The sequence below is a fragment of the Sprattus sprattus genome (genome assembly GCF_963457725.1).
Source record: "Sprattus sprattus genome assembly, chromosome: 19".
Classification (NCBI taxonomy): domain Eukaryota; kingdom Metazoa; phylum Chordata; class Actinopteri; order Clupeiformes; family Clupeidae; genus Sprattus; species Sprattus sprattus.
The window spans coordinates 21,569,544-21,594,895 of record NC_137917.1 but is presented as its reverse complement, the minus strand read 5'-3'; the positions used below and the strand labels follow the sequence as shown (position 1 = coordinate 21,594,895).

General features: G+C 44.7%; 1 protein-coding gene across 1 annotated transcript in view; it reads left to right on the top strand.

Annotated features, from left to right (window-relative positions):
* The window catches only part of thsd7ab (thrombospondin, type I, domain containing 7Ab), a gene marked incomplete at both ends in the record, with an annotated part of 102,298 nt that overhangs the window by 16,351 nt on the left and 60,595 nt on the right, over positions 1–25,352 (top strand). Inside the window, one exon of the mRNA XM_080858426.1 lies at positions 19,769–20,606. Within this exon, the coding sequence (XP_080714552.1) occupies positions 19,769–20,606 (838 nt within the window). The remainder of the gene's footprint in view (positions 1–19,768; positions 20,607–25,352) is intronic.

Here is a 25,352-nt window from a genome sequence, read left to right as displayed (position 1 = left end):
AATGATGACTGATATTATTCTCACAGGCTATTTCTAACAAAGCAATTTGTTTTGGAGCATTGAAAGCACTGGAAGCACATTCTGCAGGGAGACCTGTTTTCTCACCTCCCAACAGCATGACCTTTTCTAATGGCCCCTGGTTCCCATACAACCTTGTTACTCGTTTCCATGATTGGATTCCGTCACAAAACAAATCCTGACATATTGCATCTCAACAGTGTCGTGACAATGTCCAGATTATGATGTTGACATGATTCCCATTGCCTACCTATCGATCGTTTTGTTTTTTAAATGAAGAGAAGAGAAGCTTCGCATTCTTTATTATTCTGTCAGGTTTTTATTAAATCAATTTTTCGGGCAGCATGCAATCTTCACTCAAGCAATGTCAAGTAAAATGGGTTTCAATATACACCTGCTGGGTATTCTGCAGTTATGACAACAGACCATGGGGGACTGACCAGATCCCTCAGTCCACAGGAGATTTCAGATGCAGCACGCTCTAATGTTAGCTAAGTGGTTGGTCATCACACCACTGGTGCAGGTGGAGGATGTCTGAGTCCAGTGGCTCTCTTGCTCTCTCTGTCATCACCGTCTTGTTTACCTGACATGTTTTAACTCCCTCCCTCTCTCTCTCTCTCTGCTCTCTCTGTCATCACCGTCTTGTTTACCTGACATGTTTCAACTCCCTCTCTCTCTCTCTTACTCTCTCTGTCATCACCGTCTTGTTTACCTGACACGTCTCCACTCTCTCTCTCTCTCTTTCTCTTCTGCTCTCTCTGTCATCACCGTCTTGTTTACCTGACATGTTTTAACTCCCTCTCTCTCTCTCTCTCTTCTGCTCTCTCTGTCATCACCGTCTTGTTTACCTGACATGTTTTAACTCCCTCCCTCTCTCTCTCTCTTACTCTCTCTGTCATCACCGTCTTGTTTACCTGACATGTCTCCACTCTCTCTTTCTCTTCTGCTCTCTCTGTCATCACCGTCTTGTTTACCTGACATGTCTCCACTCAATTCAATTCAATTCAATTCAAAGAAGCTTTATTAGCATGAATGTTTTGAACACTATTGCCAAAGCTGATTCAACACATACATATTACATACACATACAGAAAGACAAAAATAAAATGAACGAGTTGAATAAAAATAATCAACAAATCAACAAAAGAATATCTCTCTTCTGCTCTCTCTGTCATCACGGTCTTGTTAACCTGACACGTCTCCACTCCCTCTCTCTCTCTCTACTGCTCTCTCTGTCATCACCGTCTTGTTTACCTGACATGTCTCCACTCAATTCAATTCAATTCAATTCAAAGAAGCTTTATTAGCATGAATGTTTTGAACACTATTGCCAAAGCTGATTCAACACATACATATTACATACACATACAGAAAGACAAAAATAAAATGAACGAGTTGAATAAAAATAATCAACAAATCAACAAAAGAATATCTCTCTTCTGCTCTCTCTGTCATCACCGACTAGTTTACCTGACACGTCTCCACTCCCTCTCTCTCTCTCTTCTGCTCTCTCTGCGTCTTGTTTACCTGACATGTCTCCTCTCTCTCTCTCTCTCTCTTCTGCTCTCTCTGTCATCACCGTCTTGTTTACCTGACATGTCTCCTCTCTCTCTCTCTCTCTCTTCTGCTCTCTCTGTCATCACCGTCTTGTTTACCTGACATGTCTCCACTCTCCCTCTCTCTCTCTTGCTCTCTCTGTCATTCGCTGGTGCCATTTTCTGCTGATTGGTGCTCTAATTCAGATTAAATGGATTCGACACTCCTTCCATTTCTCCTGCTTTTTCTGCGTATCTGTCTCTCTTTCCCCCGACCCTCCGTTTCCTCCCCCTCTCCTCCTCCAGTCCGTGCTTGATGTGATTAAATATAAAATGGCAGAAAGGTCCAGATGTTGTGGTGGCTGTTGAGTGGGTTAGGTGTACTACTGCTGCTCCAGATAAGAGCGATTTTCTGCTGCTGTGGATTATTGATCTACCCCCCCCCCAACAACCCCCCCGCCGCCGGTATGTCATGTCAGATTATCCACGCTGCATCACCTCTGACTGACAGAAGCCAAGAACTTGCACTGAGAAACAGAATCAGAATCAGAATTCCATTTGTGTCATCCCTCGTTCAGTTCAGTTGTATGGCATTCATAGAGCACATTGCATGAAGTCTTACTAAAAACCAGATACACAACAACAGACATCTTTTCATCCACTTGCGGATGTCCAAAAAAAAAAAAAAGAAAACCTGGCTGTTGTTTTTGCAGCTGCGCTGGGGGCTTCATGACTGAAACCAGTGAAGGAGTGAGGGAATGGATTTTAAAAGTTGCCATGGTGGTTTGGCTTGATGGTTACCATGGTGGTGTGGCGTGATGGTTACCATGGTGGTGCGGCAGATGAAATGAACAGTGCTGACAGCTGCTGGCCAGCTGCATTCAGGGGAGGCCGTGTTCTGCCCGCTCTGATCCATAAATAAGGGAAGCAGCCTTAAAAGGGCTTTGTGTGAGACAAACAAGCCCATTATACGCACTAAGATCCGGAAAGCAGAGAGAGCGCCTACCCCTCTCTCTCGCTCTCTCTCACTCTCTCTCTCCCTCCCTCTCTCTTTCTCTCGCTCTCCCTCTCTCCCTCTCTCTCTCTCTCCCTCCCTCTCTCTTTCTCTCTCTCTCTCTCCCTCCCTCTCTCTCCCTCCCTCCCTCTCTCTCTCGCTCTCCCTCTCTCCCTCCCTCTCTCTTTCACTCACTCTCTCTCTCCCTCCCTCGCTCTCTCTTTCTCTCTCTCTCTGGCGGAGTGTTGAAATCAAAGGCGGGGCCGAGTAGAGAGAGGTGTGTGCGTTCATCTCGCCCCCATGTAAATGGGAGATGGCAGGCTTTATTGCGCCCGCTCACGCTGTGATCACAGGGCTGCGGCGTTGTCATCTCGCAGGAGAGCGACGCTGGAGAGGCTCGGCAGGCCTGGGATAAATAAATAATGCGGCAGGTGTGGAGGTTTTTGTAAAGGCTGGTAGAATTTCTGTGCTGTTTCTAGAAAAATGGAGAAACCAGGGGGGGACAATAAATCCTTCACTGCAAGGCTTAAAGGCATGTATGAAATATTTTCTTAATGAGCTGTAAAGTGTTTCGAGCTACAGATTGTTTTTCTCTTACATTTAAAGTATTCATTAACATGATTCATTTACACCTAAAACAGGATTTTATTATTTTGCCTGGATAAAAACCCTCAAATGCTTTATTTATTAAATTATACACAATAGCCATGATCTTGCTAATTAGCATGGTGTCAAAACATAATTTTGTTGCACAAAAAAACAGGATCCTTTAAAATGGTTGCAAAGACATTGGTATTAAACAAAAAATAAGGTAAGACAAAGTACAGTCATGCTCACTGTGGCTGTCCCTGGCACAGCTATAGTCAGCCAGTCTGGGACAGTTGTAGTGTAATCATATCCTAAATGGAGAGGGATGTCGAAAAAACACCTAAAGACCTCCTCTGCAGCTCCACTGACCTGCGGTATTCGCAGTATAAATAATGAATCATACTGTAGGACACATTAGTTCATCCACCCTCTCTATCTGATCTCTATGTCATACTGTAGGACACATTAGTTCATCCACCCTCTCTATCTGATCTCTATGTCATACTGTAGGACACATTAGTTCATCCACCCTCTCTATCTGATCTCTTTGTCATACTGTAGGACACATTAGTTCATCCAACCTCTCTATCTGATCTCTTTGTCATACTGTATGACACATTACATACTGTATGACACATTAGTTCATCCACCCTCTCTATCTGATCTCTATGTCATACTGTATGACACATTAGTTCATCCACCCTCTCTATCTGATCTCTTTGTCATACTGTAGGACACATTAGTTCATCCACCCTCTCTATCTGATCTCTTTGTCATACTGTAGGACACATTAGTTCATCCACCCTCTCTATCTGATCTCTATGTCATACTGTAGGACACATTAGTTCATCCAACCTCTCTATCTGATGAAACCATGGGGCTGCCTGTGCACCAACACGCCAGTGATCTGGACATATGTGGACACATAGGTAATCACCAACTGTTTAATGGGTTCTTCACCGATGTAATAAGCTCATTAAACCGTGTAAGATCGGTGTAAGAGCTTTAATGTTGCAGGCCAGCGTTAGATTACAGAGGCCTCAAATTGCATATGATGATTGGTTGTGGGGGAACCCCCAAGAGGGGCAACAAGATAGCCTTTTCGCAATCACATCTACTCTAAATGTACTGGGGTTCGCATTAAATATGCACCTCCTCAGTTTTCCTTTGAAGCTATTTCTGGAGAGCTAAGTCCATGTTGTGTCTGCTCCTACTGGTTTGGGCCCAGGTTAAGTTACTGACACTGTGTCCTACAGCACCATTCATTATTTATACTGCAGATGCCGCAGGTCAGTGTCGCTGCAGAGGAGGTCTTTAGTTTTGACATCCCTCTCCAGTTAGGATATGATTATACTACAACCGTCCCAGACTGGCTGAATATGGCCACGTAGGGGGGCACTGTGAGCAGTAGCCCTGACCACATTCGGGCATGACGCCCATGGAGGACACGGTTCGCATCCGCCCCGATGTCATTTTTCCTGTCCACTCCCCACCTTTTCTCCCTCTCATTTCCTGACCCACTCTTCACTGCACTATCAATTAAAGGCATAAAAGCCCAAAAGATAAATCTACAACAAAAAAAGAATATGGTCATGTTAACAATCCTGTAGGTGCCAGGCACAGACAGAGTAAACGATCCTGTAGGTGCCGGGCACACACGTAAATTATCCTGTAGGTGCCAGGCACAGACGTAAATTATCCTGTAGGTAACAGGCACAGACGTAAATTATCTTGTAGGTGCCAGGCACAGACGTAAATTATCCTGTGGGTGCCAGGCACAGACGTAAATTATTCTGTAGGTACCAGGCACAGACGTAAATTATCCTGTAGGTACCAGGCATAGACGTAGTAAGCTTGAGGGTACTCTGTCTTTCCTTGTTATTGTTGTTGAACACCAATGTCTTTCCACTATTTTTAAGGAATCCTGTTTTCAGGCTCAGCTTTTGTACAGCAAAATTATGTTTTGACACTATGCTAATTGGTAAGATCATTAAAACATGGTTGTTGTGTATAATTTAATAAACAAACAATCTATGGCGTTTCTCCAGGCAAAATACGTAAATAGTGTATTAAGCATAAATGAATCATGTTGATGAATACTTTAAATGTAAGAAAAAAAAACACAACCTGTAGATCGGAACACTTTACAGCACATTAAGAAAGTCTTTCATACATGTCTTAATAATTTATGTAATGGCAATTTAATGAACGGAAATGCTATTGCCTGAATCAAAGAGCATAATCATAGGCAGACACATCATACACTTAAGGGTATATACCATATAAAACACATAAATGTCTAAGTATGTGCATTGGTTTGTACTAACTTGACTAGATGTTTGAATAAATATGTAAGCCCAATGACCTTATTGGATGTCTATATGACTATGCACTCAAATTAATGGATGTGTGCAAGAGAGTATACTAAAATAACTGAATTTGTGTGTGTGCATATACTAAAATGACTATATTTATCCTTAAGTAAGCACAAACTTGACTGACTGTCCATGAATAAGTACAGAAAGCGGGGGGGGGGCTGAGTTGGAGGTCTTTGGGAGGGCAGGGCGGCCTAGGGTGGAGGTCTGTGGGATAGCGTGTGAGCGCAGTAGGTAAGCCACGAGATCTCTGTCCACCCGTCCCCCAACCACCTGACGATGCATGAGCACTTTAATCAGTCCATCTGCTCGTTAGCAGAGAGGCGCTTAGGACCCCGGAGGGGTGCACGAAACCCAGCCAACCGCCCATCCAACCAACCCCGCCAGGCAGCCAGTCAGTAAGCAGACCGAAAGCCCCCCCAGTCTTATCGCTTTCTTCTCTGCCTGCGGGGTTATTTCGGGTCGGCTGAGTTATGATTTTCCTTTTTCAAGTGCTTTCCTTCCTTCCCCCTTCTCCGTCAAGTAGGCTACCGAGCTTCAGATTAATTTCCGTTAGCTCCCCACCCGGTTCTCGGAGAGAGCTCACTTTGTTTGCTTTACATGTCTAGGTGATAGACTCTGTAATTGAGCCTCGCTGCTGGGGAGCAGGCCTGGCGTCGGTGTGATGGGTGAGGTGACTGAAGTCGGGTAGGGGGGAAAAATATTGCTTGCCGGCTGCTTATTCAAAGATTTCTCCCCTCTCTGCCGGTATTTCCGTCTGCTAATGTAAATAATCTCCCAACTGCCGATCCATCCGCGGGAGAGTGAGTTGTTAAGGTACTTTATAAGCACTGTCTTTTACATTTATGCGCAGAGATTAAACTGTCAAGGAATTATGTCTGTGTTGATTTCCCCCGCCTCCTTTCCTACAAGAGAGTAAGAACTCTGCTGGCAAATTATTCAGAGTTGACATTGAGCTGATTGCCTCATTGTTTTCTCAGTGTGTGTACATGTTTGCCTCAGCAATTTAGTCACCACAGATTTGGAAAGGACACCGCTAAAGCATCGCATCAGATTAATGTGCGTCTGTGTGAGGGTGACACTACAAAGAGAGTGATAATGCATGAATATAAAAAAAAAACATATTTTATGGACAACCTCGGAAGGTTAGACAGGCAAATAGTAAACCTTCTGGACAACCATCTGCTGATGCCACCGCCAAATGCATTATGTTGTGTGTTTGTGAGGCCTGTGTGTTTGTGATGCCTGTGTGTTTGTAAAGCCTGTGTGTTTGTGAGGCTTGTGTGTTTGTGCGGCCTGTGTGTTTGTGAGGCTTGTGTGTTTGTGAGGCCTGTGTGTTTGTGATGCCTGTGTGTTTGTAAAGCCTGTGTGCTTGTGAGGCCTGTGTGTTTGTGAGGCTTGTGTGTTTGTGAGGCTTTGTGTGTTTGTGAAGCCTGTGTGTTTGTGAGGTTTGTGTTTGTGAGACCATGTGTGTTTGTGAGGCCTGTGTGTTTGTGAGGCCCTCTGTGTTTGTGAGGCCTTGTGTGTTTGAGAGGCCCTGAGTGTTTGAGAGGCTTGTGTGTTTGTGTGTTTGTGAGGCCTGTGTGTTTGTGTGTTTGTGAGGCCTGTGTGTTTGTGAGGCGTTGTGTGTTTGTGAAGCCTGTGTGTTTGTGTGGCCTGTGTGTTTGTGAGGCCTGTGTGTTTGTAAAGCCTGTGTGTTTGTGAGGCCTGTGTGTTTGTGAGGCCCTCTGTGTTTGTGAGGCCTTGTGTGTTTGAGAGGCCCTGAGTGTTTGAGAGGCTTGTGTGTTTGTGTGTTTGTGAGGCCTGTGTGTTTGTGAGGCGTTGTGTGTTTGTGAAGCCTGTGTGTTTGTGTGGCCTGTGTGTTTGTGAGGCCTGTGTGTTTGTAAAGCCTGTGTGTTTGTGAGGCCTGTGTGTTTGTGAGGCTTGTGTGTTTGTGAGGCTTTGTGTGTTTGTGAAGCCTGTGTGTTTGTGAGGTTTGTGTTTGTGAGGCCTGTGTGTTTGTAAAGCCTGTGTGTTTGTGAGGCCTGTGTGTTTGTGCGGCCTCTGTGTTTGTGAGGCCCTGTGTGTTTGAGAGGCCCTGAGTGTTTGAGAGGCTTGTGTGTTTGTGTGTTTGTGAGGCCTGTGTGTTTGTGTGTTTGTGAGGCCTGTGTGTTTGTGAGGCTTGTGTTTGTGAGACCATGTGTGTTTGTGAGGCTTGTGTGTTTGTGAAGCCTGTGTGTTTGTGAGGCTTGTGTGTTTGTAAAGCCTGTGTGTTTGTGAGGCTTGTGTGTTTGTAAAGCCTGTGTGTTTGTGAGGCCCTGTGTGTTTGTGAGGCCTGTGCAGTTGTGATCTGGAACGTCGCTTTGACTGCTGTTCTGGGCCACTAGGCAAGACAAGATGAACATGACAGCTGCTGAGGCTAATGGGGTTCCTGTCTGAGCAGCATTATATTGTACTTGACGTTTGATGTGTCATGGCGTTGAGAGGCAGCCTTGAAATGGCCAAAAGAATTTGGCTGGTACACCTATTAAGCAGCAAACGTTTTTGTGAGACACTACACAGATTTCAGCAGATCACAGCTGGCACTTACAAATGGTTATTAAAAGATATGTTTGTAACTAAAGACATGTTTTTATTTATAACATTAGCAGCTCAATAAGTGGGTTTATTTTTACTTTGCATTGCTGAGAATTCTGTTGAATTTCTTACTGAAGTACTAGTTGCCAATATCTCCAGTCTGTTCAATTATCAATGACAAGCTCTACTGGTCAGCAGCTGATATCCTTTGGAGGCACAGTATCTGGGAGATAGGTGTGTGTGCAGAATACACCCCACCTTCATCTCACCCAGAACACACCCAAAACACACCAGTCCATCCTAACATCAGCACCAGTCTAATATCGTGATAGCATATGATGCTGTAGTATGCTGTAGTATGTTGTATTTCAGTTTACCCAAATCTTGCATCAGTGTTTGTCTGCACACAACGCATGCATATATGTGATATGAAGCCTGTGGTCACCAATGGAAAGATCTTTAAGCTTGAGGCTAACTGTAGCAACATGAGAGTGGATTAAAAACCAAACACAACAGAGAAGTTCAAAGGTAAATTGAAATAATCACAATGGAGTTATTTTCATAGGAATACAGTGATACATTTGGAAACATAAGATACAATACATTTTAACTCAAAAGACAGTAACTGAAAATAGTGGTGTTCCTTAGCCTGTGAGAACGTGTTGATATGGAGGTATGTGGACCAGTGATTTGTGCCTGAGGCTTAGTTTGCAGCATCTCCCACTTCCTTCCTGTGGGTCTCTCTGGATGGCTGCCTAAGTATCCCTCCCAGGCCCACGGAGGGCTGCAGCTCCTACCCACCCCTGTCCTACATCCGTCTCCAAGAGACGCTGATGCCAAAAGCAGACTTCCTCCATTCTCTCTCTACAGTGCTTTTCACTTTTTTTCTCTTTCTCTCTCTCTCTCTCTCCCTCTCTCCTTTTGAGCGATTGGGGAAATACAAGCTCATAAAAAAAATCCCTCCCTTTACAGATTATTTTCACTTCTCAGCATTTTTGAACAATCAGGTATGATTGAATTTCCTTTGACAGATGACAAGAAAAGAATGAAGACTTCCATTCCCCGTAGTCACAGTCAAATTTGAGTGCAGCGGAATGTTCCATTGACTTTTTTCATCGTTCTACATGAAAGGAAATTGAAATGTCAGTGTCTCGGAGTGTCTTCCTAGAATGTTCTCTGTGCACAGGAGGTTAGTCACAGTGACTTGCTGCGGGTCCATTTCTGCTCTTTGACTAACCAGGTCAGGAAGAACGCTGCCGTCAATGACCTGAGTCCTTGTAGTTTTGTTCGCTCGTCACAACACACAGTCGTACACACTCACCACACACCACTCACACACCCCTAGGCTGTGGGTATCTCACTGCTGCAGTGACTTCATTGAGTTAATCAGTCCTTGAGACATCCAACACGAAGTTTCAAGTACATTTCAAAAGCAACCTAGCAAAAGTCACACTGTTCTCAAGAGGAATACTTATTACAGGATCATTACACGTACCAAAACATTTATGAAATGTACGTATTCCATCCTTTAACAAAAAATTCAAATAAAAAAAATCAATTGACATGGTACACATCTCAGAGGCTGATTGATTTGTCATCTGAAATGTAAATTTAACAAATGATAACACATTAAGTAGAACAAAGCCTACGAGGCCAAGCGATCTGAGGGCTCTAACTGTTTGTCAGTCAGACTGGACTTGTGTTGCTGCGTTCTCCCTAAGAGGATCACTGTAAAGTGCTCAGAGGCAAAGTAGCAGTTCTCTCCTGGGATCAAGAGTCTTGAACTTTGACCCGAATGTCAGGGTATAAATGAGTCTGGTTTTAAAACGTTTATGTTATCATTCCCCATCTTAAAAGTATGAGTCAACCTATTTTATAATCCTGTCGATCCTGTCATATTGTAAGGGGGGGGGGGGGATTTGCCATTTACTTGTTTTATTAATATTAACATGAAGGTTGTGTCTCAGACCTGATTACATCATAGTAATATGTTACTGCAACCTTTGACCAGGTAAGCAGCTCTAGCATTTTGAGACAGAGGGTAGCATCAGTAGTATCAGAGATGTAGTATTCCACTGGATCACGGTCAGTCAGGCAGAGGGTAGTATCGGTAGTATCAGAGATGTATTTCACTGGATCAGGGTCAGTAAGACAGAGGGTAGTATCAGTAGTATCAGAGATGTAGTATTCCACTGGATCACGGTCAGTCAGGCAGAGGGTAGTATCGGTAGTATCAGAGATGTATTTCACTGGATCAGGGTCAGTAAGACAGAGGGTAGTATCAGTAGTATCAGAGATGTAGTATTTCACTGGATCAGTGAAATATTATCATCAGGTGAAATCGCATAATACGTGGAATAGGAAGTCAGGTGGGTTTGTCAAGCACTTTTTTGCCATTGCGAGGTCAATGTTACTTAGATGTTTTTGTGATACCTACACAAACCCTTCACTGGAAGGTATTAAACCTTCCCTTTATAACGTGTTCTTCACGCCAGCATTAATCTTCTATTAAATTATAGACTGATGCATTGTGGGAAGGGCCTGTCACAGCCTGCAATCTAATCTTAGACACAGGTGCTTGAGAGGGTGGGAGATCTTGCTGTGTGATTGTACACTTTATCTCAATAAAGCGTTCTATTGAATCTAAGGCCACCCTCCACAACCCCATCCCCCCAGCCTCTTTGTAGCTTGAGACTTACATGTTTTCAACCTGTGAACGTGCTGTGAGTCTGTACTGACAGCATTAGCAGTGGATGGATTGGTCTTTATCTGGAAACGACTCATCAGCATTCAGTGGAGAGAGACCTACAATGGAATATTTGAATCTTGACATTTTGGGGGTTTTACCTTTCTGGCATCAGTGTTGATGTATGGTGTATGAAATCTTAAAGTATTAAAAAGGGGCAAGTGATTTTTTTCACTGTTGTTAAAACATTAAATCCTGATGGATGAGTCTGAAAGACACTGGGATTACTATTTCAGCTCGGGATCTTTTGCATGCAGCTGAGACAAATGACTCCATGTCTAGGCACATATGGGGCCCTATCTTGCACCCAGCGCAATTGACATTGTCACCGACGCATGTATCATTCCTATCTTGCACCCGGCGCACAGCGCGATTTTCCCTCCAGAGGCGCGCTTCGAAATGAACTTGCGTCGACATGGGCGGGGGCGGAACAGAGAAGGCGTTTCTCTGGCGCAAGTGGTATTTTGCAGTTTCAAAAAAAAACGCCGTGCGCCGTGCGCCATTGACCAAAAAAAAGCTGGTCTAATGTGAGGCGCAATGTCTAAAGTCTGTAACGCGTATTCAGAACGCTATTTTAAGGGCGCATGTGCTTGCCCGCACAGTATAGGACCTGTAGGCTACACTTTACTTCTGTCGTCTTCACGAGAGATTAACACCAATTGTTTGGCAAGCCATAGGCTATATAATTACAAGGAAAATAAAGTATTTACCACATGAGGAAATCATTGTGATATCCGTATCCAAGACATTTAAAAACTAGGCATACATCTAGCGTACACAATTGACCCAAATGATTCAGGTTAATTGAAGCTGCGTGACATTTGATTTATTGTATGGCTTTGTTGCATTTATTTAATGCCAGTATTATTATAAATCTTGTAAACTCATCTCTGTGTATGTGGACTTTATTTATGTACCTTGGGTTTGGTCAGCTGGTGCACTGGCTTGGGTACCGATTTCCATGCCCCCAAATCCCTGCACGCTCTCAGGCGTGAGGGTAGACGTGGCGATGTCCTCTGCTGCCGTCAGATCCTGGGTCGAGGCAGATCCACCTCCCGTGAAGGCACGAGAACGTGTGTTACCTTCCAGCTTGGATGTCCCACGTCTCCGGACGTCATTATAGCGTTTTCGGCAACGTTTTCGGGTGCCCCGTTGCAGAAACAATCACGGCAATATCTTGACATGCTTGCTTGACTTTGCTTACTTTGGGAGGGTTTCTCGCATCCCAAAATATATCTATCTCCCGGCTTTTTACAAAGCCATACAATAAATCAAATGTCACGCAGCTTCAATTAACCTGAATCATTTGGGTCAATGTGTAGGCTACATGTATGCTTATTTTTAAAATATCTTGGATATGGATATCACAATGATTTCCTCAAGTGGTAAATACTTTATTTTCCTTGTAATTATATATGGCTTGCCAAAAAAATTGGTGTAAATCTCACGTCGGTCTCCTCGGCTGTGAACTTCTCCGGTCTTCCACCAGGTAATTCCGCCATCAAAATAACAAGCCGCTATGGACTATGCGCTTCTCGCTCTTAAAGGGAATGTGAAATGACGCTCGGATTGGTTTATTGCATATTACGCCCAAACCACACCTATGGCTGAGTAACCTCCTTTGGACCAACCCTTTTGACACTTGCGCTGGACGCAAGTGTGTTTTTTCCGCCGTTAAAATAGCAACTGCGCCATAGAGCCGCCCACACAGCTACTTGCGCTTGGCGCCGTCCTACTTGCGTTTCTGATCGGCAAGATAGGGCCCATGGTATTAAAACATGAACATGAAAAAACATGGAAATCAGGCAAGTGTCATTGCCAACCTGTACACTCCATCTACGCCTGCGGTGTCATCAGGCAGAGCGAGCGAGCGAGCGAGCGGGGCCTCTGTGATTAGCCAGGTGGCCCACATTGCCCCCCCCCCCCCCAAACAAAAACAAACCCAAACCCTACAGCATTGCTACTGTGTGTTTACCAGCCCAGGTCACTCTCCAGTTAAGCTCCTGCCCCCTCCGCTCACAGACTAATGCATTTGTATCTAAAGGGCAGGTTGGGCACACTCTAACTGCCACTCTGGTGAAAGCCCTCTTTTTTACTCCCCACACCTCCCCAGCCAGCCCCTCAGGGGCAACTTTCATTGAAGTGCCTTGTACGATTGGCACCGTCAACAATATGCTGCGCCCTGGCACCGCCATTAATATTTACTGCCATGCCTGGAAGGCGATGTTGATCTGCTGTGATTTCTTTTTCAGTGTTTTTTTTTTCTCTTCCTACACCTCCTTGACATTTCTTTTTTTAAACTCGGTGGCAGAAATGTGGGTTTACACCAACGGCGCGTATTTAACATCCACTGTGATTAAAAAACCCCTCTGTGAAAGTGATATTATGAAGCATTACACCAACAGGGATTTTTATAAATGAACCAATCTCCCAGCATGCACGGTTATCAACCATCTTGTCTTCCAGACAACACCGTTAGGAGAACGATTAAAGATTAAGTCGTCGCATGCATCGCCTTTTTTCCCATAAACATTAGACATGTAAACAGCTATTAAATCTAATGAAAGAGGAACAGGGATAATTCTCGCACATGGGGATGTTTCATAATTTAACGCTCACACACGGGTCGAGTCGACCGCAGCTTGCTTGTGGTGGTATGCTCTTGGTGAGCTGTTTTGCCTTCCGTTCCCCAGGTCGCGTGTGAAGGAAGCCCCCTCAGAGCTGATCGTTTCCCCCTCACTCTGCTCTGTGTCTATGTGCCCATTTCCCTCGTCACTTTACTGTCTGCACACCTATATGAATAATGCAGGTGGCCTGGGATCTGCGCAGGCCAGTCTCTCAGCGGCGGGCCAGACTCAATCCCGCCCAGTCTATACTCATAGACGATTGGCTGCCCTGCTGTTGCCCCCTGGCACACCCCCCCCGTCTTCAGTGCGCCTCGTACACAGACACACACTCATTTGGGTACATCTGGTTGTGGCATGAATATTTCATGGCAGGGAAGACAATCTGGACAACATTGCCAAACAGTGTGTTTGTTTGTGCGGCGCTGCTAGTGAAAGGCAGGTTTTATTGAAGTGTCGGTAAGCCACTGAGGCATGGTTTCCCCCTCATCCTGCCGGTTCACTTGGCACGGCTATTGTAGTCCTGCTGGTCTGATTGCTATGCGTTGTTGGCTATTGAGGCCGGCAGCACTTAAAGTAACCGCCTTCAGGGGATGGTTATGAAATCTTTGTAGCTCGGATTGTCTATTTGATGCCGCCCCACTAAACCTCCCGAGCGTTTCAAAGGCTTTTCACACAACAAGAGCTGCGAGTGGAAATGGGATGAGTTGTTGGTGACCTTTTAAAAGGCAACTGAGTGTGCTCACAGCGAGAGCTTCTGATCTTTTCGAAGAGAAAGAATGATGAACGGACGACAGGAAGATGACCAGCTGACAAGAATGACAAGATCGACACAAAGACTAGTCATGTGCCCGTGAATGTACGAGTTGCCTTTATGACGTTGTAGATTTTTATTTAACACATTTCCAGTTTGGGGTGTCTGTATCATGAGTTCTGAGGGTTAAAACATTTATGTGAAGTTTAAAGGGGCTCTTAAACTCAAATGGAGAGGTTTTTTTGGGGTTGGAGCAGAACATGAAATGAAACTATTGGAACCCAAGGGCCAAAAAAGACATCAAAGAGGGGAAAGTGTTACATTTAGGTCAAATCTGATGCGCAAGACAGACAGTTTGATTCTGGATCATAAAGACATCGCTAACGGCAACGATGACCTGGAATGGTGAGTTATTTATTAGGAAATCCTAAGTAGTTCAAACCTCACCCAATAAATGTAATGTTTTGCCTCTGGCTCCCTTCCTCTCTTTATATATCCCCCTGAATTCTTAAACCTTAAACTAAAAGAAAGGCTGCAGCTCATTCTTATAGGGAAGAAAGAGAACATCACTTGAGAGTTAAAAGAAGTCACCATAAAGGGACAGGGGTTCGGTTTTTGAAGTTTCTGAGGGAAAAAACGTGAAAGTGTGGGAGATTATCCCCCTTTTATGTTTTGTTATTCTGTTCCAGGATATACCTTTTAGAGACCACAGTTAGATTAGATTAGATTCAACTTTATTGTCACTGCACAGAAATGCAGTTAGCATCCACCCAGAAGTGCAAATAGCACAAGGATGCAGAATATGTGCAAAGGTATTGCGGTAATATAAAAATAAATAGATAGCATATATACAGTATGACATAAGATATATGGGGTATTTTACGAGCAGTAAGAACATTAGCAGAAATAGTGGTCATTAGTGCAGATGTGATATTGGTATATAAAGTGCAGATGAAGCACAGGTGAAGCTAGCAATAGTTACCACCTTGATGTCTCAATGGCCTTAAGATGGCATACAATATTGTGTTGTCTATTGTTTTTCCAAAAGGACAATGAACATCACAGAAGTCCCCTGACATCTTTAGCTTGTAGGAATATAGTTTGGTATGTGCACCACATCTTGTGGGCAAATGTTATGACAATTTGTACCAAACATACAGATCTTGTGCCCACAAGGTAAAAACTTTTCCTGACAGCAAATCTTTTGGGGGAAATTTGGGAAGTTTAAAAAAAAAAAACGCAGGTAAAATGCCACGCAAACACAGCCACACAAAACAAGGCCAAGTCTATAAGGTTGGACTCCCCTCATAGGTCTTGACATAAACGTCTCTTTATCAGTGACTGAGTGAATATTCCAATCCTGCACATTTTTTAATTTCCGTGACTAATCCCCCTGGCTGGCAGGCCGGGCGGTTATCCTCTGTGAAGTAGAGCACGAGTGAGAGACAGAGAGTACCGACACCGACGGTAGGAACAGCATCAAAAAAAGAGCACCCATTTCCTTTCTAGAAGCCCTGAAGCTGACAGCTCCCTCTCCTCTCCCTCCTCTCTTCCTCTCTCTCCTCTCTCCCTCCCTCTCCTCTCTCTCCTCTCTTCCTCTCTCTCCTCTCTTCCTCTCTCTTCCTCCCTCTCCTCTCCCTCCCTCCCTCCTCTCTTCCTCTCTCTCCCTCTCCTCTCCTCTCCCTCCTCTCTTCCTCTCTTTCACTCCCTCTCCTCTCCCCCCTCCCTCTCCTCTCCCTCCTTTCTTCCTCTCTCTCCCTCTCCTCTCCTCTCCCTCCTCTCTTCCTCTCTCTCCCTCCCTCTCCTCTCCCTCCCTGTCCTCTCCCTCCCTCCTCTCTTCCTCTCTTTCCCTCCCTCTCCTCTCCCTCCCTCTCCTCTCTCTCTCTCCTCTTTTCCTCTCTCTCCCTCCCTCTCCTCTCCCTCCGCTCTTCCTCTCTCCCCCTCTTTCTGTCTGCCTGCGGTTCCTCCATCTACTCCCACCTCAAGCACCTGTCAGACGGCGAGAAAACATGGTGCTTTTCAGTCGGGATTACCTTTAACCTTGGCAGCTGCCAGCTCCTGCAGCTCCTGAGTGCACGGGAGGTAGGGTGGGGTGGGGGTAGAGGGCATAGCACTCATGTTCGAACCTTGATCAATACGTGGCTAACGCCGAAGCGGACACTCCTGGTATGACCCGCACGAAGTGTGACCCCTCATGTCTGCGGGAGTGTAAGGAGCCCGGGGGTGCGGTGTGCAGGGCTTGGGGGGGGGGGACAGACGGACAGACACTTGTTCATTTAATGAGGCCTGAGGGAGGCAAGAGATCACTCAGCAGGCTTGTCGCTTGTCACACATCTGACTGCACAGGGATCTGCTGCCCAGTATTGTCACGGCTGCTCGTGTCCACTGCCCGCCCAACCACATCAGTCGAGCCAGTGGGACCCTGAGAGATTGCGCTAACTAGGGCCATTACCAGCCTTCGGTGGACTTGTTATTGCAGAAGGGTGGGTTGGCTGTGGTTTTGTGTGTATACCACAGCCCTGTAGGAAACACGCTGAGAGAAATGCTCTCTATCTCCAAACATGCCACCTGTGCTTTATACTCCAGAGGCCTTCATTCCCGAGCGCTGAGGTTTTTCTTTTAATGTTCTTTTTTTTTATTGGAGCTAGTTGGCTTGGCTAATGGCAAATTGATGATGTGCCAAAGTAAACAAATTATGCTGCTCAGATCCAAGCCCGGGTAATGGCTTATGGCTGGACTGTTTTGTGGAGTTTCATTTTTCTGTTCCATTGCATATTATGACAGGGGCTCTTGCATTTGCATCAAGCCATAGCATCCTTTCACCATTCCCCCGACCCACCCGCACCCTCATTTTCCCCCTCACCGCCGGTTTCCATTTGCACAATAATCACTGGCAAGTATCCAGACATTCACACACTGAGAGATACTTTAAAGAGAAATCCCATTGTTTGTCGCTGAAACGATTTTTCTGAGGACGGTGTATGCGGACAACTCGCAGAGAAGATTAGCCCCAGGAAAGCCATGGTTATTTCCCTCCATGCCTCTCTCTTTCTCCCTCTCTCTCTCTCTCTCCCTCTCTCTGTCAGGGAAAGCGTGGGCCTTTTTTCTCTGAGACCCATTACATCCACAGTCTTATTTATTGGTTTGGGAAAGACAGGAACAAGAAAACAGAAAAACAGATGGTCTTGACAGCCTTTGGATCTGAGAGCCACAAATGGAAGGGGGGGGGGGGGGGGGTGGTGGTGTATAGTCAAAGCTCTTGGTCTCAGCTCTCCTTTGATGTTCTCAGTGTTGTGTGGGTGCCTGAGGAAGCTCGTCAGCCATGGGCGCAGTGCTGTTAGACACGCAGAAAGAGACTCTGCAGACATTGGTCCGTGCCGCTGATGGCCACGGGTGGGGATTTGCATTTCCGAACAGGGATGGGGGTTAGGGATGGTTTGGGGTGCTGTGACACACACACAAGGCGACCTCTCGGGCTAATCAGGAGCCTGTGTGGGGGCCTTGCGGTGCTGCGACACGGAGCTGAAGGGAAGTGGAGAGTCTTCCTTTCACATAATGAAGTTCTGTAACCCAAAGGGAAGCCCCGCTGCCCACACACCCGTTTTGTGTTAGCCTGCTGCCACACAGCCTGCGGCTACGCTCCAATGAAATCGATCAGGAGTGCAAGTAGGGGGTCATCCGGCAAAGGGCTGGGTAGTGAGAGGGGGGTTGTTGGGGAGGGGTGGGGGCAATGTCATCCAATTATCATTCATGACTTTCTCTCTGCTCCATATCTGTCCGGCTTTCCCGCTGTCACTGATTAGCACTAGCCTGTGAATAACCGTGACAGCGCGGAAACCGGCGGGCCTTGGGAAGCAGAACCAGGGCCCTCTGAGCACCGGAGATGTCCATCTTCCCCAAAGCTTATTTAACGAGACGTTTTCTGATAGGCTGTTTAAGGCCCTTTAACAGCACCAGCTATATTACGGGGCGTCGTTAAAAGATAGCACAATTCATCACGGACTGAAATGCTGACTGCAGGAGACGGAAGCAGGACAGCAGGGCCTAGGTGACAAATGTGATGGAGTGCCGTCATAATTTTACAGCCGTAAAGCTTCGGCTGGGAGAATGCGATGTGATGTGTCCAGGGCCAGACCACAGGCTGAGTGCTGTGACATCATGGATCTGTATCGATCCATCTCTGCCGTCTGCAGATGCGAGATAGCACTGCCGGCCGGTTCATCACTTGACATTTTTATCGCTTTGGTTGGCTTTTTTTCATAATGATCTGTAAACCACTGCCCATAATCAGCCTGTGATACACTTCTGTGTCATTGTAATGGAGTCCTATACCCCCCCCCCCCCCCCCCCCATTCCCCAAGGAATTGTGGGTACAACTGTGAGTAATATTCTTCAGGAAATTGCCCTCAATGTTTTTTCTTTTGAAAGATATCAGGCATCATGATTTGCTCGTTCAGTTTAATCTTAGCTGTTTTGTGCTGATTGATGAACTGTATACTGCAGACTAGAGTAAAATATTTACTCATCCTCGAGTACAATTCACTCCATATTTTGGAAGATCATAAATACGCTGCAGAAAGGCCTAATATTTTCTTTTAACTGAGTCATGCCTTCCTTTTAATCTATTTAATCTGCTCTAAGTGGTCTCTGGCTGTGCATTTAGCTTGAAAAATGTCTGTGGGACTACTCTGATATTTAGCTGCAATGTGGATGATGCAACATGGTACCTCTGTTTTACCATAACATGGAACCTCCAAAGATGTTGGCATACCGGCTTGGCTCTTACTTTGTGGGTGCATTTCACATGGAAGGGAGGGGAAAGCCTCCTACTGTTTGGTGGCTTAGTCCTGCAGAAATATTGAACACACATTAATACATTCCAGGAGGCATTCAACAATCGGTTATCATTTATCTCTGAGAATGAAGAGAATACATGACATTTAGTTGGAAACCAGAGTTTTACCCTGGATGCAATTCTGACTTATGCAGAATTTACTAGCAATATAGCTCATAAACTTGCAGAATAATTCCACATCCATATTCCATGGAAAATTCTCTTGGAAGTTGCGCTGCACTGGAAAGGTTTATTACGAGATAACATTCTCCCTTCCCTCAGTATTCAGTTCATCTGAAACATTATCATTTTTAGATGTGACAAAATGTTACAGTATGTCTTCATTCAACCATTTATCTTTGGGTATCAGTAAGGTATTCTATCTATCTTTTTGTTCATGTTAATCTATTTGACTGCTGAATTCTACATTAAATGAATAAATGGCATCAATAGAATGGCATTGTATAGTATATAATAAAATGTTTTATTCATACATTCATTCACTTAAGGGCAACACAGACACTAGACTGTTTTAAAACTGGCCTAAAAACCTTTTTATTCAGAAAGGCATTTCCTACTTTCAAAAAAACTTATAATTTTCTTAAACTGTGCTTTTGCTGAGAGCTGTTTTTTAGCACACTGAGATTTAGCTTGAATGAAGAGTGCTCAACAAATAAAATGAATTATTATTATTATTATTATTCACATGTTTGACTGACTGGTCCTCTGTGCGCGTGTCTGCAGGGCCCTGGGGCAGATGCATGGGCAGCGAGTGCGGCCCGGGAGGGAGCCAGAGCCGGGCCGTGTGGTGTGCTCACGTGGACGGCTGGACCACGCTTCACACCAACTGCCTCCAGTTGGAGAGGCCGCCCAACCAGCAGAACTGCTTCCGTGTGTGCGACTGGCACAAGGACCTGTACGACTGGAAGCTGGGCGTGTGGAACCAGTGCGTGCCCGTGTCGCTCCGGACTGGTGCCGCCCGGCCGGCCGTGTGCCTGGAGGGCGAGGAGGGCATCCAGACGCGGGAGGTGAGCTGCGTCCTCAAGGCCGGGTCGGTTTCCGCCGACAACGCCATATGCGAATACTTCGAGCCCAAGCCGCGGCTCGAGCAGGCGTGCATCATCCCCTGTCCGCGCGACTGTGTGGTTTCGGAGTTCATGCCATGGACCTCGTGCTCCAAGACCTGTGGCACGGGGCTCCAGAACCGCGTCCGCAGGGTCCTGGTGCCCCCCATGTTCGGTGGCACGGGCTGCCCCAACCTCACCGACTTTCAGACGTGCAAGCCAGGCCCGTGCGAAGGCCGGGACAGTGTCTTTAGCCTCAGGATGGGCCGATGGAGCAATTGCTCCCTGCCCGCCTCACGACCCACCAGACAGGCCCGACGCAGGAAGGGAGACAGGAAAGAGAGGAAGGGAGGTGGGGCGGGGGCCGTCAAGGACCCAGAGACCCGTGAACTCATCAAGAGCAAACGGAACCGCAACCGCATGAACCGGCAGGAGAGTGACCTGTGGGACATCCAGGTGGGCTACCAGGCGCGCCAGGTGATCTGCGTACACAGGAATGGAAGCGCTGTCGGCCTCAGGTGAGTAGCATTTGCTGGGGATCTGATTAAATGTTTTCAATATCACAGCGCCATGATATTGCCAAACTAAAGACAAGGGTAAATTATAATATATAGCTGTACATTGCACAACATGGTTCAGTCTTTGACATCAAACAGCAGTTGCAAATGAATCCACTTGGCTCTAATATCCAGATAACCCACAATATCTCAACTGATTTAGAGGAGACAAATAGTCTCTTTTGCAGCATGAAAATAAGCACATTACTTGAGCGAGGAGTATTATGATCTGACTGCAACAACATGCTGCAGGAAGGAAGATCTCCAGGAAGAGGAATGATCAATGCGATAGCTGTGATCCTTTATAGCTTTATTGTACCTTCACTTATTGTGCTTTCAACAGCCGCCTAAAAATACGTGCAGTTACCGCGGCTAATCATGTTTTTAAAGTCATTCTTCAAAGGCACTCACAATGCATTCTCCTTGTCACAAGCTGATAGGACCGAAAAGATGGTTATTTTGTGTGTCTGTGTCTCTGCTGAGCTGTCACGGCGATGAAGCACTCCCCCGTTTTTGATGTCTACCTTTCGCTGTAGAGATGACAAGTCTATATTAACCTGCGCCAGATTTCCCAGCACAGCACAGGCTTGATCTTAACCAGTGAAAAGTGTGCAAAGCCCAGCCACACAGGGGTTTACAGTGAGCTGCTGCTGCTGCGGAGTCTCTCGCCTGCTCTAAAATCCACAAAGTAAACAAAAGGAATGTTTATGTTAGTGTTTTCAAAAGAACGAGATGAGGAATTGCACAAACAGTAATTGCACAGAAGAAAGTAAACAAGAGATGTCTGTATTGACAAAGTGTAAAGATGGAGGACAGACCACATGAGAAGCAGTGCTGTTGTTTACTGTGCTGTGTAGTATGATAGAAGGACACATTTCTGTAGCAGAGTTGCATGTCTTTTACTTAATTAGATTTCACTGTATCTACAAAATAACATTCTCCAAAAGTATCTCAAGGGCTTATTCTAATTGATCAGCAGGTTATATATTTAACTCGTATATGCGTATATAACGATCTCATTCTAATTGATCAGCGGGTTATATATTAAACTCGTATATACGTATATAACAATCTCATTCTAATTGATCAGCGGGTTATACAGTATATATAACTTGTATTTGCGTATATAACAATCTCATTCTAATTGATCAGCGGGTTATTTATATAACTCGTATATGCGTATATAACGATCTCATTCTAATTGATCAGCGGGTTATATATATATAACTCGTATATGCGTATATAACGATCTGATTCTAGCCCATGCTCTTGCCTTGTTCACGCGTGACTCGTGTGCTTGTGTGGGCTGTTCACACAAATTGAGGGCTATCTCCAGCCTTAAGCTGTGAGGGGGAGTGCATTAAAACCCTCTCACAGTCTCTCTGTGTGTATGTGTGTGTGTGTGTGTGTGTGTGTGTGTGTGTGTGTGTGTGTGTGTGTGTGTGTGCTAAGATTCCCATTTAGCAAGCAGGTCTCCTGATCATATGTAGCAGTCTGTAAGATATACATGGGTATTGACCATCTTGGTATCGTTAGGTGGCATACACAAAAACCTTTAGAGCTGGGTGCTGCCATTCCACAGATCCTCAGATCGATCAGTGGGGATGGCTTGAGAGTATAGACCAAATTCACAATGATGGATCAGCTTGATGGGTAGAGGAGGAAGTTCCACTGCAATTGCAGGTATATTTGGCAGGGCAGAGCTAGACTATGCTGAGTGATGCACCTACTCCATACTGCTCATACCATATGTTGAGTTGTCTCTGTGTCCACACATACACATGCTACCTTACCATTTTACATATGTAAATATGCAGGTATGCAGGAGTCTCTTTGTTATTCTTGTTGTTACACTCACCGTTAGTGGTTAGGTCTTAGTATGTAGCTGAAAAATTCATCTTCCTCGACGACCCACCCATCTGTTTTTCCACCTTTCTTCGAAACCGCTTTCCCTTAATCCCCTCGCATTCCCCTGTGTGTCACTGTGGAATGCTTGCAAAGACAGCCAAGAGTCATGGGTCACCTTGCCCTTGTTGGTCACATTGGGCTGTGTTCAGCACACCATTGCGGTGATTAAGGATGAAACTCTAGCTGCGGCTGCCATTATGGAAAAGAAGAAAAAAAACGTTGTGAAGTAATTGCAATTTCAGGAGCACATACATAAGTACATAATAACGGAGGGTATTTCAAAAAGCACCCGAGGATTTGTGGCAGCTTAGGCCAGTATTCACCAAGCGATATAAAGATGATGTGTGAAGTAAATGGCACTGAATTGGCATTTCAAAGCAATAGTTATGGCTAAACTATTATGTATTGATGCTTGTCATTTGACGGATTGCTTTACCTGAAAATGCATATCATATCATAGGACATTTAGCAGAATGAGCCAGTCAATTGAGTCTACGCAAAGCACACGACACTGGGATATACAATGAAGAAAAAAACAAACGTTGGTGACAAATCCCATGGAAAGTTCTGAGGCTGAGGATTTCAAGAGGTGAATTGGGTTTCTGTAGCTTAGCTGAGGCAAAGTGCTAACAACAAGGTCCTACTTTTGATTTAGCAAAGGAGCTCACATACTGCCAAAAATACTGTCATGTCAGTAGTGCAATTAGCTCTGGGCAAAAGTAAATGATTGAAATGAAAAGAAAATTAATTATATTTAGACCATTTGGGAATGAAAATCGTCTGATGTGATGGTGGGCTTGTATTGAGCCTGGAACACGGAGACACACTATAACACATATGAACACACGCCAGACTAAATCTCCCAACATACAAAAGAAGACTCTATAATTGAGCTTGTAATAACCCTTCAAACAAAGTGTTAAAATTGCTAACATTTTATAGCAATGTCTCATGACAACAGGAGAAATTAATAGTTAAATGTTCTTTCTTTTTCATTCCTTTTGGTTGCACTGTAGGTGTATTTATTGTTAAAGTATCATTTAAACACTCGATACTCCTGCTCCCCTTCATTAATCAGCTGTTACAGCTGATAAACACTGTGCTAATCAATACCACACTTGCCTGTGTGGTGCATGCCAGTCAGGGGTCAAATCTCATGATGTAAAATGAGGTTCATTTGTGTTGCATTGCATAGCAGTAGGTTCAGATGTTATCAATTATGTACTAAAACTATTCATTAATTCCTAGCTGGTGCCAGCTTCACAGCAGTGGCTGGGGTACAAAAGAAGTGTGAAAACAGACTCATGCCCCCAGGAGCATAAATATTAATCTCTGACATGTTTACTTTTGCCTCTGAAATATTCATAGCTGGGTTTTTTTTTTTTTTTCAATTAAAAAAAAAAAGGAGAACAAACTTTTCTCTGAAGCGATAACGTGGCGACTTTTGGTAATAGTCTTCAGAACAGCACGCTCTGTTCATAATCTATTTTGTTTGATGCCCTTTGCCACACTTCTCAAGGCTCTCCGGTTTAATCTCAGTGTGTGATCGCCATTAATTTTGAAGCAATATCTTACACAGCAATCTTGAGTGAATCGTTGGCTTTATCTCCTCCACTGTCTGAGGGAGAAGACTAGAACATAGCAAGCCTGAAGGAAAAAATAAAGAATTCATTCTAATAGAAAAACTCAGGTTTCAGATCTTCTAGATTTATTTGCAGTAATGATGCTTACTACTATGTCTACTTTCAAAAGGACATACTGACAAAAACATATTTCATGGTTCACCCCTGCCCCCACACTATTTCATTTTTCTTTTCTTTTTTTAAGGCTTATATATCATACCCATTTTTACGGGGTACCTGATTTTCTACAGAGTACCAGAAACATGTTATTTCAATACAAATAATAGAATTTGTCCTCATTCTGTCACAAAAATGAAAATAAAATGTATAAATAAATATATATATGGAGAACTTCACTGGCTTCTTGAGGGACTGTGAGAAACAATACAAGCAAAATAAGCCCAACAAAATCTAGACCAAATATGACTTGACAAATATTGAAAAATAACACAAGCCATAACAAACATCCAGCACATTGAAGATAAGTCTCTGGGAGTGTTTGGTAAATAGCAACATTAAGGTTTCTATTTACATGTCTTACCCCCAGTGAGAGAAGAGAATCCTCTTTAAACCTGCACTCCACTCCAGCAATCCTTCATGCCTGTCAAGTCGTGCAATGGGAATTAGTTTCATGCAAAACAAGTTCACCAGCACAACAATAGCGCACTGTAGCACCAAAGTATTCTCTTTTTTGCCTTATTTATGTCGTTTTTTATTTGTGTGTGTGTGTGTGTGTGGAGGGGGGGGTTAATCTGCAGAGGGAAGAGTGAGATAAAAGTCATAACTGCTTTGAAGTTGGCTGCTTAGGAAGAAGAGTTGCCTGTGCCTCGGGTATGTGCAGGAGTAGCGCTTAAATGAGAGCTTTCTAAATGAAGCAGAGGAGAGAGGCAGGCAGGGTGTAATTAAGTCTAATAGCATGTCAGCTACCTCAACACAGCCAAGCGACTTAAGATAGAAGCGCAAAAAAAGCAACGATTTTCACACCTTTGCCAGTACAGAATTACTGCCCATTTCAAGCATGCACTTAAAGCACTTAAAAGGAACCCTGGCTGTTCTCTGCTCGAATTGTTATATTGCTTCTTGTAATAAACTGAAGGATGCTTCACAGGAAGTGATGTTGGAAGAGGAAATATCAAGAGCAGGATATTATCACATGGTTTCTGATTTCTGTGAGGGT